Genomic DNA, 19,084 nt, shown 5'->3' on the forward strand with positions numbered 1-19,084 from the left:
TTCTCTTCTCGCTTCATTTCATTCATTTGATCCTCAATCGCTGATACTCTTTCTTCCAGTTGATCGAGTCAGTTACTGAAGCTTGTGCATTTGTCATGTATTTCTCGTGTCATGATTTTCATCTCTGTCAGTTCGTTTATGGCCTTGTCTGCATTAATTATTCTGGTTATCAATTCTTCCACTCTTTTTTCAAGATTTTTAGTTTCTTTGCGCTGGGTATGTAATTCCTCCTTTGGCTCTGAGAAGTCTGATGGTCTGAAGCCTTCTTGTCTCGTCTTGTCAAAGTCATTCTCCGTCCAGCTTTGATCCGTTGCTGGCGATGAGCTGCGTTCCTTTGGAGGGGAAGATGCGCTCTTATTCTTTTAATTTCCAGCTTTTCTGCCCTGCTTTTCCCTATCTTTGTGGTTTTATCTGCCTTGGTCTTTGATGATGGTGACGTACTGATGGGGTTTTGGTGTGGGTGTCCTTTCTGTTTGTTAGTTTTCCTTGTAAGAGCCAGGACCCCCCAGCTGTATGTCTTTGGAGTTTGCTTGAGGTCCACTCCAGATCCTGTTTGCCTGGGTATCAGCAGCGGAGGTTGCAGAAGATAGAATATTGCTGAACAGTGAGTGTTGCTGTCTGATTCTTGCTCTGGAAGCTTTGTCTCAGGAGTGTACCCCGCCATGTGAGGTGTGAGGTGTCGGTCTGCACCTAGTGGGGGATGTCTCCCAGTTAGGCTACTCAGGGGTCAGGGACCCACTTGAGTAGGCAGTCTGTCAGTTCTCAGATCTCACCCTCTGTGCTGGGAGATCCACTGCTCTCTTCAAAGCTGTCAGACAGGGGCATTTACCTCTGCTGAGGTTTCTGCTGCTTTTTGTTTAGCTATGCCCTGTCCCCAGAGGAGTCTACAGAGGCAGGCCAGCGTCTTTGAGCTTCCCTGCAGCTTTGTTTACCTACTTAAGCCTCAGCAATGGCGGGCGCCCCTCCCCTAGTCTTGCTGCCATCTTGCAGTTAGATCTCAGACTGCTATGCTAGCAATGAGGGAGGCTCCGTGGGCATGGCACCCTCTGGGCCAGGTGTGGGATATAATCTCCTGGTGTGCCGTTTGCTAAGACCCTTGATAAAGCACAGTATTAAGGTGGGAGTTACCCGATTTTCCAGGTGTTGTGTGTCTCGATTTCCCTTGGCTTGGAAAACGAATTCCCTTCCCCCTTGTGCTTCTCAGGTGAGGCGATGCCTCGCCCTGCTTCAGCTCTCAGTGGTCGGGCTGCACCCACGGACCAGCACCAACTGTCTGACATGCCCCAGTGAGATGAACCCGGTACCTCAGTTGAAAATGCAGAAATTGCTCATCTTCTGTGTCACTCACGCTGGGAGTTGGAGGCTGGAGCCATTCCTATTTGGCCATCTTGGGCCCACCCTCAAATCTCAGTTCTTGACTTCTGTGTACTTGCAGGTTAAACACCCTGTGGAAGCCTCCAAAGCTTGAGGTTTGCACGCTTTGAAGCCATGGCCAAAGCTGTATGTTGACCCCTTTCAGTCACATCTGGAGTGGCTGGGACACAGGACACCACGTCCCTAGGCTGTACATAGCATGGGGACCCTGGGCCCAGCCCATGAAACCACTTTCTCCTTCTAGTTTTCCAGGCCTGTGATGGAAGGGGCTGCTGCAAAGGTCTCTGATATGCCCTGGAGTCATTTTCCCCATTGTCTTGGTGATTAACATTCTTCTCCTTGTTACTTATGCAAATTTCTGCAGCCAGCTTGACATTCTCCTCAGAAATTGAATTTTCTTTTTTATTGCATTGTCAGGCTGCACATTTTTGAAACTTTTTGCTGTTTCCTGTTTGAAACTGAATGCCTTTAACAGCACTTAAGTCACTTTTTTTTTTTTTTTTTTTAAATTAAATTTGCGATGGAGTCCGGCTCTGTCACTGAGGCTGGAGTGCAATGGCACGATCTTGGCTCACTGTGACCTCCGCCTCCTGGGTTCAAGTGATTCTCCTGCTCCAACCTCCCAAGTTGCTAGGATTAAGGCACCCACCACCAAGCAATCACCCCCTGAATGCTTTGCTTCTTAGAAATTTCTTCCACCACACACCTTAAATCATCTCTTTCAAGTTCAAAATTCCAGAAATTTTAGGGCAGGGGCAAAATGCTGTTGGTCTCTATGCTAAAACACAACAAGAGTCACCTTTGCTCCAGTTCCCAAGTTCCTCATCACCATCTGAGACCGCCTCAGTCTGGACCTTACTTTTCATATCGTTATCAGCATGTGTTGAATGGCTTGTCAAAGAAAGGAAAAGGTTTATTGGACTTAACAGTTCCACATGGTTGTGAAGCCTCACACTTACATGGATGGCAGCAGGCAAATAGAGAGCTTGTGCAGAGAAACTCCCATTTTTAAAACCATCAGCTCTTGTGAGACTTATTCACCATCACCAGAACAGCATGAGAAAGACTGGCCCCCATGATTCAGTCCTCTTCCACCATGTCCCTACCACAACATGTGGTTATTATGTGACCAGAAGATGAGATTTGGGTGGGGACACAAAGCCAAAGTGTATCAACATTATTGTTAACGCTAGTCATTCTAGAATGCAATGGAACTGCGAAACTTATTCCTTCTCCTTATCTGTAGTTTTGTATGTGTTAACCAACATCGCCCTTTTTTCCCCCCTCCCCTATCCTATCTATCCTCTGGTAACCACTGTTCTAGTCTCCACTTTGATGAGAACACTTTAGATTTCACGTATGAATTTAATGACAGAGTGTTTGTCTTTCCGTGTTTGGTTTATTTCAATTAATATATTGTCCTCCACATTTATTCATGTTGCTGCAAATGTCAGGATTTCATTCCTTTTAATGTTGAATAGTATTACATTGTGTATATGTACCACGTTTTCTTCCGTTTATCTGTTGAGTACATTTAGACTGATTTCAAATCTTGGCTATTGTGAATAGTGCTGCTATAAACGTAGGCAAGTAAATATCTCTTTGATATACTGATTTTATTTCCTTTGACTATATACCCATTAGTGGGATTACTGGGTCATACAGTAGTTATATTTTGAATTTTTTGAATAACTATTATACTGTTTTTCATAATGACTGTACTAATTTATATTCCCTCCAACAGTGTGTAAGCTTTCTATTTATGTACATCCTGTCCAACACTTGTTATCTTGTTATTTTTTGGTAGTGGACATTCTGACTGGAGTGAGGTAATATCTCATTGTAGCTTTAATTTGCATGTCTCTGATGATTAGTGATGTTGAACAATTTTTCATCTATCTGTTGGCCATTTTTATCCTTTTGATAAATGTCTTTTCATGTCTCTTGTCCGTTTTTAATTTGTTGATGTTGTTGAGATGTTTGAGTTCCTAATATATTATGGATATTATCTCCTTACCAGATATATAGTTTGCAAATATATTCTTCCATTATGTAGGTTGTCTTTTTGCTCTGCTGATTGTTTCCATTGTTGTGCAGAAGTTTTTATTTTCTTGCAATACCATTTGTCTGTATCTGCTTATGTTGCTTGTACTTTTGACATTTTATTCCCCCAATTTTTGCCTACACCAATTTCACGGAGTTTTTCCCTATTGTTTTTAGTAGTTCTGTAACTTTGGGTATTACATCTACGTTTTTTTATGTATTTTGAGTTAATTTGTTTATATGATGAAAGATAAGGGTCTAATGTCATACTTCTGTGTGTAGATATACAGTTTTCTCAGCACTATTTGCTGAAGAGTCTGTCTTTTCTCCTTTGTACTTTTCATGTTTTTCAAAAATCGACTGTAGATGTGTGGGCTTATTTCTGGACTTTCTAATCTGTTCCATTGGCCTGTGCATCTCTTTTTGTGTCCATGCCATATTGTTTTGGTGCTTTGTTATATATATATAATTTTTATTTTATTTATTTATTTGTTTTTGAGATAGTCTCACTCCGTTGCCCAGGCTGGAGTGCAGTAGTGCAATCTTGGCTCACTGCAACTTCTGCCTCCCAGTTTCAAGTGATTCTCCTGCCTCAGCCCCCGGAGTAGCTGAGACTACAGGCACCTGCCACAATCCCTGGCAAATTTTTATATTTTTAGCAGAGATGGGATTTCACCATGTTGGCCAGGCTAGTCTCAAACTCCTGACCTCAAGTGATCCACCTGCCTCAGCCTCCCAAAGTGTTGGGATTACAGGCATGAGGCACCACGCCTGGCCTTTGTTATATATCTTGAAGTGTGATAGCATGATGCCACTAGCTTTGTTTGCTTTGCTCAAGATTGCTTTGTCTACTCAGGGTCTTTTGTGGTTCCACAGAAATTTAAAGATTGTTTTTTCTATTTCTGTGAAAAATGTCATAGGTATTTTGATAGACATCGCATTGAATCTGTAGATTCTTTTGGGTAGTATGAATATTTTAAGAAAATTTATTCAATCAATGAACATAGATATCTTTCCATTTATTTGAATCCTAAATTTTTTTCAGTGTTTTATAATTTTTATTGTAAAGACCTTTCACCTACACAATTAAATTTATTCTTAGGTATTTAACTTTTGTTTTCTTGCCTGAACACTGGAACTTCTAGTACTATGTGGAATTACAAGTGGTGAAAGTGAGTATATTCGTCTTGTTCCAAATCTTAGAGAAAATGTTTTCAGTTTCCTGTTCAGTAAGATTTTGGCAGTGGATTTCTTCTACGTGGCTTTATTATGGTGGAGCACATTCCTTTTATATGCATTTATCGAGTGTTTTTTTTTTTTAATGAAGGGATGTCTATGTCTATTGAGGTGTTCACGTGGTTTTGTCCCTCTTTTTGTTTACGTTATCTATCTCATTTATTGATTTGTATATGTTGCACCATCTTTGCATCTCTGGGATGAATGCCACCTGATGATGTGGAAGAATCTGTTTGATTTGTTGTTGGATTCAGTTGGCTTGTATCTTTTTTTTTTTTTTGATGGTATTTCACTCTTATTGCTCAGGCTGGAGTGCAATGGTGTGATCTCGGCTTACAGCAACCTCGGCCTTCTGAGTTCAGGCGATTCTCCTGTCTCAGCCTCTCGAGTAGCTGGGATTACAGGCACGTGCCACCACGCCTGGCTAATTTTGTATGTTTAGTAGAGATAGGGTTTCTCCATGTTGGTCGGGCTGGTCTTGAACTCCCAACCTCAGGTGATCCACCCGCCTCGACCACCCAAAGTTCTGGGATTACAGGCGTGAGCCACCACGCCTGGCCTACTTGTATTTTGTTAAGATTTTTTGCATCTGTGTTCTTCAGAGACATTGGCCTGTAGTTTTCTTTTTTTGTTGTGTCTTTGATATTAGGGGAATGATGGCCTCATAGCATGAGTTTGGAAGGATTTCCTCCATTTCAATTTTTTGGAAGAATTTGAAAAGAGCTTTTCTTGGTGTGTTTTTAAATGTTTGGTAGAATTCAGCAGTGAAGCCAAAAAAAAAGATAGTCTTCGGTTTGTCTCTGATGGGAGATTTTTATTACTAATTTAATTTTGTTACTCAATTGCAATCTTGTTCAGATATTTTATTTCTTCATGATTGTATCTTGGTACATTATATGAGTCCAGAAATTTATCCATTTCTTCTTGATTTTCCTATTTGTAAGCATATATTTGTTCATGATGGTCTCTACTGATCCTTTGTATTTCTGTGGTCTGGTTGTAACGGCCTGTTTTTCATCTCTCATTTTACTTATTTTCGTCTTCCCTCTTTCTTCATAGTCTAACTAAAGGTTTGTCAGTTTTGTTTATCATTTGAAACAAAAACAAAACTCTCTCTTTCATTGACTTCTTTGTATTTTACTTAGCTCCTATATCCATTTTGTGTTTTATTGATTTATGCTATAATATTTACTATTTTTGTTCTCCTACTTATTTTGGATTTGGTTTGTTTTTGTTTTTCTAGTTTCTTAAGTTTCAATTTTAGATTGTTAATTTGAGGTTGTTCTCTTTTTTTAATGTAAGAGTTAATTGTTTTAAACTCCATTCTTAGTACTGCTTCTACTGTATCTCATAGGTTTTGGTATGCTGTACTTCCATTATCACTAGTCTCAAGAAATTGTTAAATATTTCCTCTTAATTTTTTCATTAACTCATTGGTTCTATATAAGCATGTTATTAATTTTTAGGTATTTGGATATTTTCTGTTTTTCTTGATTGCTAGTTTTATTGCACTGTTTTCAGAAAACAAATACTTGATTTGATTTTAACTTTAAAAAATTTGTTGAAACTTGTTTTGTGGCCTACCATATGATCTATCCTGGAGCATGTTTCATGTGCTATATAGACAAGTGTGTATTCCATAGCTGTTTGGTGGACTGTACTGTGCGTACCTGCTAAGTCAGGTCAAAGGAACAGTTTAACACCATTGTTTGCTGGTTGATTTTTGTGTCTGAATGATCTATCTGTTGCTGAAAATACGGTGTTAAGTTTTCTACTGTTATTATTTTGGAGTCTGTCTTTCCTTTTAGGTCTATTAATATTTGCTTCATATATTTAAGTGCTTTGATGTTGAGTTCATGTACATTTACAATGTTTACATCTACTTGATGAAATTCCCCTTTATTATTATATGATCACTTTGTTTTTACAGGTTTTAATTTAAAACCATACCTTGGTATTCATGGGGAATTGGTTGCAGGACTCCTTGTAGATACTAAAATCCATGTATACTAAAGTCCCGTAGTAAGCCCTGCAGAATCCATGCATACAAAATGTTGGCCTTTCCTATCCATGTCTTTTGCATCCCATGAACACTGTTTTTTGATCTGGTTTATCTTTTTCTCTTTCTTTCAGGGCACAAAAATCTTAACAGATCTGATTTCTGTCTTCCCAATCCAGAGAAATTTGACCCTGGCCACTTCCTGGATGAAAGTGGCAACTTTAAAAAGAGTGATTATCTCATGGCTTTTTCAGCAGGCAAGCAAGCTTTTTATGTGTACATCAGGGGTCAAGTAAGATAAGGAAGGGCTCTGCATGGAGGCTACTCTGGGCTGAATAATTTGTCATTTGTATGAGGCCAGAGGCACTACTGCCAAAGACCAGATAATTTCTCATGGGATTGGCGACTATACTCATAGATTCTGCTCCCTGATTCACTATGGAGTTCATCAAAAGCTCCTCCTAAAAGTCCAGTTCTAGTAAAACTTTTCTCATTTACCCCAAGAAGCCAGTTCACTTGATAAACTTCACTGAGCACCTTATATATAGCAATCCTATGCTCAGGTCCAGGCATACAAATGTGAATAAGTATTAGATCTTCCCTCTGAAACAAGGGAGAACAAATGAACAGGTAATAAAATTTCAGTATCACATATGCTATGCTCAAGGCTTCTTTGGGAGCCCAGAGCAAGGAAGGGGGAGAGAGAGAGAGAGAGAGAAAGAAAAAGAGAGAGAGAGCACTCCAGACTATTTAATTGAGAGGGACAGGGGCAGAATAGTTGGAAAGTAAGTGAAATTTTCTTGCAATAAGTCATATTTGAGTATCTTCCCTCAATTTTTAATGGTCCTGGAAAGAAACATGAAGCAATGTCAAAAAGTTTAATAAAAGAGAGTTTAATAAAGAGATGGTTTTGAGAGGTCTGGGCCAAACAAGGGGAGTAACAAAATGTGGGGAATAACTCAGGACTAACAGCATCAAGAAGATGTTACAATCCTAGATCAAAAGATTCAAAGGAAGGAGAGTGTTGCTGGAACCTGAATAATGAGCAGATTCCTCATCAAGAGAAGCATCTATAGGTAGAGGAATGTTGCCACTGTCAAAACTATAGCCCGACAAGGTAGGATGGAGGGAACAAATACTCTGAACTTTTCAACATTTGAGCCTCTGAATGTATCCAGAACCCAGAAGAGAAATACCTCCTTGGTTAGTGCAGTTCTTAGAGGTCAGTTTCTTCGGAACAGAAAGGCACACGAGATAAACAAATACAAAATGGATCTGGAAAAAGGAAGAAGTGGAGAATATTCAGCAGTCTCTGAAGAAATAAGATGAGGATAGGACGGCAAAGGACATTTCCAACAGAAATAACAAACAGAGACAAAAATAAGAGATTTGCTCCTGCTTAATTATATAAGAAAATAAGTGTAGAGCAACCCTTGATGTTGTGGTCCCAAGGTTATGTGCATTGCCCAGAGATGATCTTAAAAAAAGCCATTGCTATGTGACTTCTTATCTCCTTTTCTATTTTTGGAGCCGACTATTGCACCATGAGCATGCTCAACATTTCTATTCATTTCACATGGCTTGCAGGTTTGCTTTTGTCCTGACAGAGGTTATTACTGTGTGTATTACAAGATCTGAGGACTTACCTTAAGAGGTTATACTCCAATCTGTGAAACAGATGAATAATTTATAGTTCATGTGAAATGTAGTGTATTAGAAGCATTAGTGAATGTTGTGGAAAACAGGTAAGAGTGTGAATTGCATGTCCTGATGTATCAAAGAAAATTGCATAGAATAAATAACATCTGAGCTGAATCTGGAAGGATATGGGGACTATTGGCAGGCAAAGCAGAGTAGGAGACCATTCCAGGTAGAAGAATACCTGGAATCTGAGATGAAACTTGAAATTGCCAGTCTGTTTGGGGAGTGGTGAATCATTAGTAATGACTGGGATGAGGGGAACTGGGTGGAAGATGTGGAAAAAAATGATGCCCTAAGAATTGCTTGTGGCTAGTTGGTGATATTTCTTTTTATACCTGGCAATAATAAGCTCTTGACAATTTGTTTTAAAGCAGGTATGTGGCAATATTGATTATCTTTTAGAATCCAGATGAAGACAAATAAATCTATTTGTCCAGTTCAGGGTCAGAAGTATATGGAGAAGTAGATAGTGTTGTGTATCATGCCAGTTGGGAGGTGTGTGTGTGTGTGTGTGTGTGTGTGTAAAGATGTCACTGGCAAGCTGCAGCACAGCAGTTCCAATGTGCGTGGACAGAAAAGTTTTTTTTTTATATAGTACATTCACAGAAATATGTGCTAAAGAAATGAAAAAGAGGTCGGGCGTGGTGGCTCATGCCTGTAGTCCCAGCACTTTGGGAGGCCGAGGAGGGTGGATCACCTGAAGTCGGGAGTTTGAGACCAGCCTGCACAACATGAAGAAACCCCGTCTCTACTAAAAATACAAAATTAGCTGGGTGTGGTGGCACATGCCTGTAATCCCAGCTACTCGGGAGGCTGAGGCAGGAGAATTGCTTGAACCTGGGAGGCGGAGGTTGCGATGAGCCGAGATCGCGCCATTGCACTCCAGCCTGGGCAATAAGAGTGAAACTCCGTCTCAAAAAAAATGAAAATAAATAAATAAATAAGTAAGTAAATTAAATAAATAAATAAAAGAACTAAAAAAGAAACCAGGTTTGGGTGTAAATTGAAAAAGCTATAGGTTCATTAGTCATTCATTAATATATATCTTCATTCCACATTAATTTCAGCCTCCCTGTGTGCTAACTCAGCTAAAGAATTAAATGAGTAATGAACTTATGTGTTATTTTTAGGAAAAAGAGCTTGTGCTGGAGAAGGCCTGGCCCGCATGGAGGTTTTTAATCCTGACCACCATTTTGCAGAATTTTACCTTGAAACCTCTGGTTGATCCAAAGGATATTGACATCACCTCAGTTCACAAAGGGACTGGCACTATACCACCCTTCTGAGAGCTTTGTTTCATCCCAGTCTGATGAAAGGTCAGGCTGCTAGATTGCAGAGCAAGGCCTTTGAGCCTCATGTGAAAAAGGCAGATGTTTCCCGGCCTGTGTGTCAACTATTATCTACTCCTTCCTTAATAGCAGGAAGGCCATCTCTGAGCCATATCTCTTTTTAATTTTACCCATCCTTCAAAATCCATTCCAGTTTTTCCTGTATGAAAGAAAATTTATTGTTTAATTTCCAATAAAATTCTGTTTGTAACTCAATCTTAAGTTCATGTGCTACATTTTATCTGTAGTCATATGAAATGGAAAGCACCCTATAAATGCCATATTTTGCTTTGCTACCATAAATGAAAATCAGAAATTATCCTACGAGATTTAAAAAAAATGTTAAAAGTATTAAAACATGAAGTTTATTAATCTCTCACTCCTATCTAACAGTCTGGGGAAATGATCTCTTGACAGATTAGCTTGTATACATTCTTTCTGTTCCCAGTGGTTATTAAACTATAATTACATGTGTATATGTGTATATGTTGGATATATATGTTGTGTATGTGTTTATTTTTGTATTTATGTGTATGTGTATACATGCAGGGAGAAAAGAAAGGAAGGTCATTCCAGCCAAAGGAAATAATGTGAGATGAACTTGAATTAGTCAGTCTGTCCAAGGATATCCTTTCTTTTCTCCTCCAGTGGTTAAATACACATTTTTACAGGGACACACACAGATGTACAGACATATTAAGGCAAAGAGGAGGGGAATATGTATTTGAACATATACAAATAGAAATATGCGTGTGTGTGTTTATGTGTGTATGTAGAATATAGCTGTGATTTGGAGGTAACAGTTATGTAATAACATATCATAGATATTTTAAAAAGCAGTATAAAGAAATGTAGCTCATAATGTCCTATTGGATGTCTATTCCATATTTTCAGAATTCCAGCTTCAATGATGTTTAGATTATTTTTGAACTGTTTTTACTACAAATGCTACTGTTTGCATACATCTTAGATTGTTTTTACACTATTTCTTCAAGGTGGTTTTATAGGTAAGAATGGCTGTACCATAATGTATATAATCTTTTACTTTTCATAAATACTGGAATATAGTTCACTAAAACTCATATATGTGTTTACTTTTCTAACATGAGTCTAATAGAAAGACTATATCCCCAAATTCGTGTAAATACTGAAGATTGAATTCTTTGGTAATTGTAGTAATTTTGGATTACCTTTCATGGTTTTTTCAAGTAGTAAATTCTGTCATCTGCAAATAATGTTTCACTGTAATGACCAGAAGCTTTAAGAAATAACATCTACTGAATATCTTTGTCTATATGTATTTCTGTCTCTGTCGTTCACTCTCGGTTACCCATCTCTCTCTCACATAGACATGTAAATATGTACTTTTATGGAAAATGATAAAAGTTGTAAAGATTTGTGGGGCCAGGATAACAGAGAGTTTAGGAAATTCATATTGGCAAGCCTGATATTTTATGTGATTTATCTCTTGAAATGATTGCTGATTTGAAGTCAGCAGCTGAAAGGCTGAAATTCTGACTATAAAACTTCATTTAGAAACTTGAGAATTGGGAAAGAATTTCTGGCAAATTCCCAGAGTTAGAGGAAATTAAATGGAGTTCAGAACTTTTCAAGTAAGAAAGACAAAGTAGGCACTTTTATTTTAGTTGAAGCCTAAAGGCCATTATGAAGGTTTGCAACCAAGGATTAGAATAAACCTGCAGTTGAAAAGGCCTCATTATAAGGCCATAGTCTTGCTTTAAATAATCTACCCCCAAACATTTGCTTATTTCTGCAGACATTTTTGGCTAGAGAAATGTAATGTTCTGCTCTCATAGAGCCTAAAAGTTAGTCAGAGGTGAGGGCTTAGGGTCTTCTCAGACCTTTCCTAAGCATGTGTGTCATTCTATGTTCCAGAAGTGGGTCACCACTCTTCAAAGCCTTCTATGAACATCTTATTTTTCAATTCCTTCCTTTAAGACTTTTAGTTAGCTAGCAGATTTTTAAAGTGCCCAGGTAGGTGTTAAAGGCATGCTCAATATGCACACAGAACCTCTTGCAAAGACTAGGAAATTTATTGGTTTCAGATGTCTAAGGAAATCTCTGTCCCATTAGTGGTGGAGCATTAAGCTAATTGAACAACGACTTTATTAAGCTGTCATAACAAAGAAGAGAGACTTTACAGCGTTGTTTCAGAGAAGCCACTAAAACACAAAGCAAAATGGAGTAAAAATGCCTTAGGTCTTGAGAGTACAAATGTGTACTTGAATAGAATTGCATTGCTGGTGGTGAAACAGAATGGACAGAGGAAATGATTATCTTCATAGTTCACTGCAGCCTCAAACTTCTGGGCTCAAATGACTCTCCCACCTCAGCCTCTACCACACTTTGCTAATTTTTAATTGTATTTCAGAGATGGGGGTCTCGCTTTGTTGCCCAGGCTATTCTGCAACTCCTGGCCTGACACAATCCTCCCACCTGGCCTCCCAAAGTGCTGAGATTACAGGCAGGAGCAAGCATGCATAGCAATATTTTTGGCTTGCAAAACTGAAAGTCTGTACCCATTAAACACTACCTCCCCATTCCCTCCTCCTCCCAGCCCCTGGAAACCACCATTATACTTTCTGTTTGGTGATTCCCGCCCCCGCTCCCCCACACTATTCTAGGTACCACATGGAAGAAGAATCATAAAATATTTGTCTTTTTGTGAGTGGCTTATTTTACTTTGCATAATGTTTCAAGGTTCATTCATATTCCATGTTGTAGCATGTATCCGACTTTTTTTTCCTTTTAAAAGGCTGAATATATTCCATTGTCTGTAGAAACCGCATTTTGTTTATGCATTCCTCTGCTGATGGACAAATGGGTTGCTTCATTTTTTGGCTATTGTGAATAATACTGCAATGAACATGGGTGTGCAAGTATCAGTTTGATGCTTTCAGTTTTTGGGGGTATATATGCAGACATGTAATTGCTAGATCGTATGGTCATTCTACTTTTAATTTTTTGAGAAACCCTGCCACACTGTTTTCCACCATAGGTTCACTACTTTGCATTCCCACTGTCAGGGTAGGAGAATTCCGATTTCTCCACGTCCTTACCCATGCTTGTTTTTTGTGTGTTTTTTTTTTTTAAGTTTAAAAAATTTCCTATAAAGGAACTTTAGAGAACTTTCTTTAAACACTATTTTATGGTAGGTTTGCTAGAGATAAATTCTCTTTCTCTCCCTTTATTTAAGAATGACTTGATTTCCTCTTCATTTGTGAAGAATACTTTCAATGGATATAGAATGCTAGGCTGACAGATTTTTTTTTCCATCACGTAAAAATGTTCTGCTAATTCCTATTTCTTCATGGATACTGATGAGAAGTCTGCCCCGCTAGGTAAGGTGTAAATTTCCTCTGGCTGCTTTGAAAATTGTTTATATGTTTTAGTTTTTGGAAATTTTCTAAGATGTGTTTTGGTGTGGATTTTTAAAAAACTTATCCAGATTGATGTTCACTGTGATTCTTCAATCTGTAGGTTTATGTCTTTTTCCAAATTGGATATCTTCAGGTAAAATTTCCTCTGGTACTTTTTTAGCCCCACATTTTCTTCTCTTCAGGCAGCACTCCATTTACATAATTTTTAGATCATTTATATAGTCCCATAGGTCTGTGAGGTTCTTCTCATTTCTTTTTTTCTCTCCAGTTCATTTCTCTCTGTTTTTCATATTGGGTTCTATTGTTCTATCTTCCAGTTCACTGACTCTTTCCTTTTTCTCAATGCTGCTTTTGAGCCCATCAACTGTATTTTTATTTTGGTTATTTATTTCTCTCTATTCTAGAATTTCTGTTTCATTCTTTATATCTTCTATTTATTTGTTGTGATTTTTGTTTCTTTGCTGAGACGTTATACTTTTTTCATTTGTTTCAAATGTGTGCATAATTGCTCATCGAAACATTTTTATGATGACTGCTTTAAGAGCTTTGTCAGGTAATTTTGACATCTCTTGTCGTCTTGGTATTGGTAGCTTTTGATTGTCTTATTTGCAGTTTGAATCTTCCTGGTTCTTCCAAGACATGTAATTTTCAGTTGAATCCTGGATATATTTTTTATGATGTTATAAAAGTCTGGATCTATGAGTTAATGGGTGCAGCACACCAACATGGTGCATGTATACATATGTAACAAACCTTCACGTTGTGCACATGTACCCTAGAACTTAAAGTATCAAACAAACAAACAACAAAACAAAACAAAACAAAACTCTGGATCTTACTAAAACCTCCTTTCACTGGCTTCCTCTCAGAACTCTATAGCCAAGGAAGAGGTGGGAATGCTGCCTCAGTACTGGCAGATAGGAGTAAAAGTCTAGTTTCCTCAGCCTACATTCACATCTGAGGTTACTGGGGGCTCCTTGTTACTGCTGGACAGGGGTGGGATGTCTAGCTCCACACATGGCCTCCACCGACACAACTGGGGATGTCCTCCATACTGCTCAGTGGTGGTGAGAGCCTTGGCTCTCCACAAGGCTTTCTTCATTATATCTGGGTAGGGATGAAATATAGGCTCCCTACTGGGCCTTCTCCTCCCCAACCCAGTAAGGTATTTGGGGAACCTCATTATATAGCATTTTGAGTGTGGAAGTCTGGACTCGCCACTTGGACTTTACAGGCATTTGGCTGGGGAAAAGTGTTACTGTTTCAAAGTGTTGTGCCTCGCTGGGCTGCCCCTTTCTGATCATTTGGTCAGAGATAGCAGATACCTCTTGAAACTTTTTCTGCCTGTGCCCATTGCCCTTTCCAGGTTGCTGCCCTCAGTTCCATGTCTGGGATGTCCAAGGCAACAGGAACACCCTGGGAACTCACCACCGTGGTCTCCAGGATGGGGGTTCCCTAGCCAGTCTGCCTTCTGTTGCCCTGTCAGAGTCTTTTCATGTTGTTTTGTATATAAAGTCCAGGGCTTTTAGTTGTACTGAGTGAGTAAAAGAGGGAAAAATATTTTTATGAAGAGACCATCTTCTCCTGTCTGGATGCTTTCCATAATTCAAGTCATCCCCCTTTCTGTTCCAATCTTTGCTTCATAACATACTAATCTTTATTTAGTAAATAGGTAGTTTTACTAACATATAAAAATTCATTTACCATGAGAGAAAATGCCCCCATTAAGGTTGTATCAGCAGTGGAAAATATTTTCCTTATGGTTTTCTTGTTTAGTTAGGAGTTACATGCAGAAAATTCATTTGCTGCCACAAGTGGGTTAAAAAAAAATAGACCCTCTATCCTCACCCTGGTCACTTTATGATTCTGAGGGAGTAGACTTTCATCCTGTGTTTGTTGTACTAGCTCATCCCAGAATTATGGGTGTGCTCTTTTCTCTCTTTTCTGTCGTCTTTGACCCTTTCTTGTTTTTTTTTTTTTTCCTTTTTGAGACAGGTTCTCACATCGTCACCCAGGCTGGAGTGCAGTGGCACGATCATACTAACTGCAATCTTGACTTCCTGGTCCTTGACCTTCTAACCTTCACCCCAGGTGCTCTTTTGACTGGAGCAAACCTGAGAGTCACATAAAGTCTGCAGGTTCAGCCTCCAAAACCCCTCTCTGGGAGATGGGCTTAAGGAGGATTTCTTCTTATGTTCTAAGAACTACTGTGTTCCTTATTGCCTGGCTATTTCAGCCTGGGAGGGGTTTGGCTAGAATATCCCTGGGGAGGCAGGCTCTCAGGGCCAAAAATAGTGGGAGAAAATATTAAACCTTTAGGAAACTGGTACACATCAGCTCTAAGTGTGACTCAGGGAGAAACAAGAACTAGGACACTTTGTGTAATGTATCCTTACTCCAAAGGAGTTATATTTGTTAAACTCTTGTATTTTCTTATTAAAACTTTTGCAAAGTGGGTTGAGGAGAAAGTGTTACTTCCAGTGTTACACCCTCAACACTTTTTCCTGTGGAGACTCCAGCATGTTCATTATGTTTTCTGAAGCCGTGGCACTGTAGTACTCTTTCATTGTTATTATTATTTAATAGTATAAAAATGAGAAAATTTTGCTCCATTTCTCATTTATATTTTTGTCCTAATTACTTTTTTAAGATATTCTGATGTCACGTCAATATTTATAGTCTAATGTCTAAGACTTAGACTTTGGTTCTTAGAATGTTATTTTTGAATCAGGTGTATCAATGTTTTAGGTAAGGTAATAGATTTTGAAGGCGCCTTGTAGATTGTCCAGTGGCATAAAGATGTTGTCATATCTTTATGACATAAAAGAAGATTTCTTTTTTTTTCTTTTTATAATGGAAATACTTTACAAAGCCATTTGCTGGATGAATGTATGACGGTCTTGTGGTTTGGTGGGTTCCAGACATAACCTATACTAAGAAGAGGAAAAATTCTTCTCAAGTACATTCCATGGTCTGATCTTGATTTGAAAATATTTCTAAATAATAGAAAAAAGATTTATCAAAATAATATACTACACTTATTATAAAGCAAGTTCCAAACACAAGACTCAAAGAAAGAGTCAGGTCAGGCATATAACTCAAAGGGCTGGAGACTAGTCATGGTGGCTTATTCCTTTAATCCCACTCTTTTGGAGGCCGAGGTGGGAGGATTTCTTGAGTTCAATTGTTCAATACCAGCGTGTGAAACACAGTGATATTCCATCTCTACAAAACAGAAAAAATTAGCCAGATATGGTGGTTTGTGCCTGTAGTCCCAGCTACTCAAGAGGCTGATGGAGAGGATCAGCTGAGGCTGTAGTGAGCCCTGATTGAAATGTGAGCTTTGTCACACTTTCCTTAGGGGATAGAGAGAGATGGGGATGGGGTAGTCTGTTTTAAGTCCTGGATGAAGCATGGGAGCCATGGTGGCACCTGGGAAGGGCATTACAGGCAGAGGAAGCAGTAAGCACAAAGGCTGTTTGGTTGGTGTGTCAGAGGCCCAGGAGGAAGGCTGGTCTAAGTAGAGCAGAGTGAGTCAGGGATGGCAGGGGATATGTCTGGAGAGGGGAGCTAGGCCACATGTTTTAGGGCCTTTGTCCTTTTTGTGATAAACATTTATTTCAAAATAGTTGAATTTGATTAAACTTGTATTTTGCTATTAAAACTATTTGATTCCAGATCAGTTGAGAATACATAGAGATACAGCATGACAAAGTCTGATTGGTCTGTTTAAAATATTACTCTGGACTGGGCATGGTTACTCATGCCTGTAATCCCAGTGCTTCGGGAAGCCAAGGAGGGAGAATTTCTTGAGGCCTGGAGTTTCAGATTAGCCTGTGCAACATAGCAAGATCCTGACTCTACAAAAAATGATGACAAAATTAATGATACATGGTAGTGTGTGCCTGTAGTTCTATCCACTGGGGAGGTTGAGGCAGGAGCATTGCTTGAGCCCAGGGGTTTGAGGCTGCAGTGAGCTATGATCATGCCACTGCATTCCAGCCTGGGCAACAGCCTGAGACTCCATCTCTAAAAAATAAATAAAAAAATATAAAGCAAAATATCACTCTGCCTTCAGGTTAAAAATATGACTGTCCTGGGCCTAAGAATGACAGCAGAGAAACCAGTTAGGCAGCTAGTCAGCCACATTGGTAAGGGATGGCATGGCTTAGACATGGAGGAGGTGAGAAGGGGTCAGATGTAGGGTAGATTTAGAGATATAGCTGATGAGAATCTACTTCCTTTTCACCCTTCTCCCCTTAGAACGTGTAGCCCAGGGTACAGGAGGCTTCATCACTGCCCATCTCATCCTATGCTGAAGCACCCAGAATGACAGAAGGGAAGTGTGAGAGGTAAGGCCTGGCTTGCCCAGTCTCTGAGCCTGAACATCTCAGTTCATAAAGTACCTGCATGTTCCATCCTTACCGTCAACTCTGTGAACCAGGAAAGGAAGGTACTATAGTTGTGTGCTATAGTTGAGGAGACTCAAGTGCCTTGTCTTGAGGATTATGAGGCATTTATAGAGACAGAGAAAGCACTTTGAGATAATCAGGAGTGAAGAACACTGTGATTCTTGCTCATGGAAGGAATGCATGTGGCTGGAATGGAAAGGATCCAGCTGAGATTTTAGCAGACAGGTTATGGTTGGCATTTTTCTTCTCAATTTTCTGTAAACATAATGTAAACATTCTGTAATTTATAATGAAATAATGCATTCCCATTCTATTGGGTTAGGCCAAAAAGTAATTGAATTACTGAAGCTATTTGAAACAAGAGCCCCCGATTGCATTGAAGCAGCACCCGGCTAACTACAAAGACACTTCATTTTCACCGTGCTGGCGGGTCTGTGGCTGAGTTTGGATAGGGCTTTGTTCATTGGAGTAATTTCTGTCAATCCTGTGAATCAGGGTTGTCTTTGCCTGGAAGAGGTGTCTGGTGAAGTTTCTTCTAACTTCAGACATTTCCTAATGAATTTCCAAACATTCTTTACAACTTAGACTGTGCACAGCTCCCAAGTAGCGTCATCATTGGCAAAGAATGCGAACTTTACAAGATGCTTCAAGAGAAACAGGAGTTGAATGAGCTCCTAAAACAATCTGTGTTTCCTGGCTTTGCAGGAAATTCTGGAGTCTGGAAAACCTGCAGTCAGGCTGTCATTGTGGAAGCACAAGTGAACACAGCCTGGATTAGATGGAAAGAGCACAATGTGATTTGGAGGGCATGGGTTTTTAAAATGAAGAAAGTGAGTGAGAGTGAGAGAGAGAGAAATTGAGCTCACAAACCACACTCTAGTGGTGACTGAGGCACGGGAGTGTGTGAAGACCATGGGTAATGAGAAGCAGAATGAGATTGAATCAGTGCCCAGTGAAGATAGGTGCCAACTTTCCCCTGGGACCATACCTTTGATTTTGCTTTGAGGGGAATGCCCTCTTCAGACCCTGAGAGCCCTAGTGTGGCCACGTTCTTACCATGTGACTTTAGGCAAACCTCCGAACCTTCTGAGGCCTGTTTTCTTGTCTGTCCATCAGGATAAAAATCCTTTCTTCTACAATTTTCATGGACATGAAATGTCATAAATTGTGTGAAACATTCATCACCAAGACCTATTGGCTGCTTCATTATTATTGTGATGTTTGAAGTCTCAAGAGGCTCTCCCATCTGTGGGGTGAGCTCTGATCCTGGAGGCACCCGGGGCCACCCTGCTGGATTCTGCAGGTCTCAGGAGACAATTCTTGTCTCTGTACATGGTGTATACCATATATTTATCATGGTAATATTCAAGCAGATAGCACTAAAAGTATCTTCACTTAACAACAATGGCATATTGTGAGAAAGTCTGACAGGTGGATGTATTGTAGAAGGGATGCTTTTTCCCCCCATAAATGTGACCTGTGGATCAGCAACTCTCATGCTGTGCTCCTCCCGGGTGGTTCCTCATCAGCACCTCCTGTGATACTCATGGGCAGACTTTTCCAGAGAGCTGTATTTGCATCCTTTCCTAG

At 39.5% G+C, this 19,084-nt stretch overlaps 1 protein-coding gene across 1 annotated transcript in view; it reads right to left on the reverse strand.

Annotated features, from left to right (window-relative positions):
• The window catches only part of ACSM6 (acyl-CoA synthetase medium-chain family member 6), a 22,620-nt gene extending 16,005 nt beyond the window's left edge, over positions 1-6,615 (reverse strand). The window contains exon 1 of the mRNA XM_011963938.1: positions 6,604-6,615. Coding sequence (XP_011819328.1) covers positions 6,604-6,615 — 12 coding nt within the window. The remainder of the gene's footprint in view (positions 1-6,603) is intronic.
• Between the last annotated feature and the right edge of the window lie 12,469 nt (positions 6,616-19,084).

This window comes from Colobus angolensis, unplaced genomic scaffold (assembly GCF_000951035.1).
Source record: "Colobus angolensis palliatus isolate OR3802 unplaced genomic scaffold, Cang.pa_1.0 Scaffold630, whole genome shotgun sequence".
Taxonomy (NCBI): Eukaryota; Metazoa; Chordata; class Mammalia; order Primates; family Cercopithecidae; genus Colobus; species Colobus angolensis.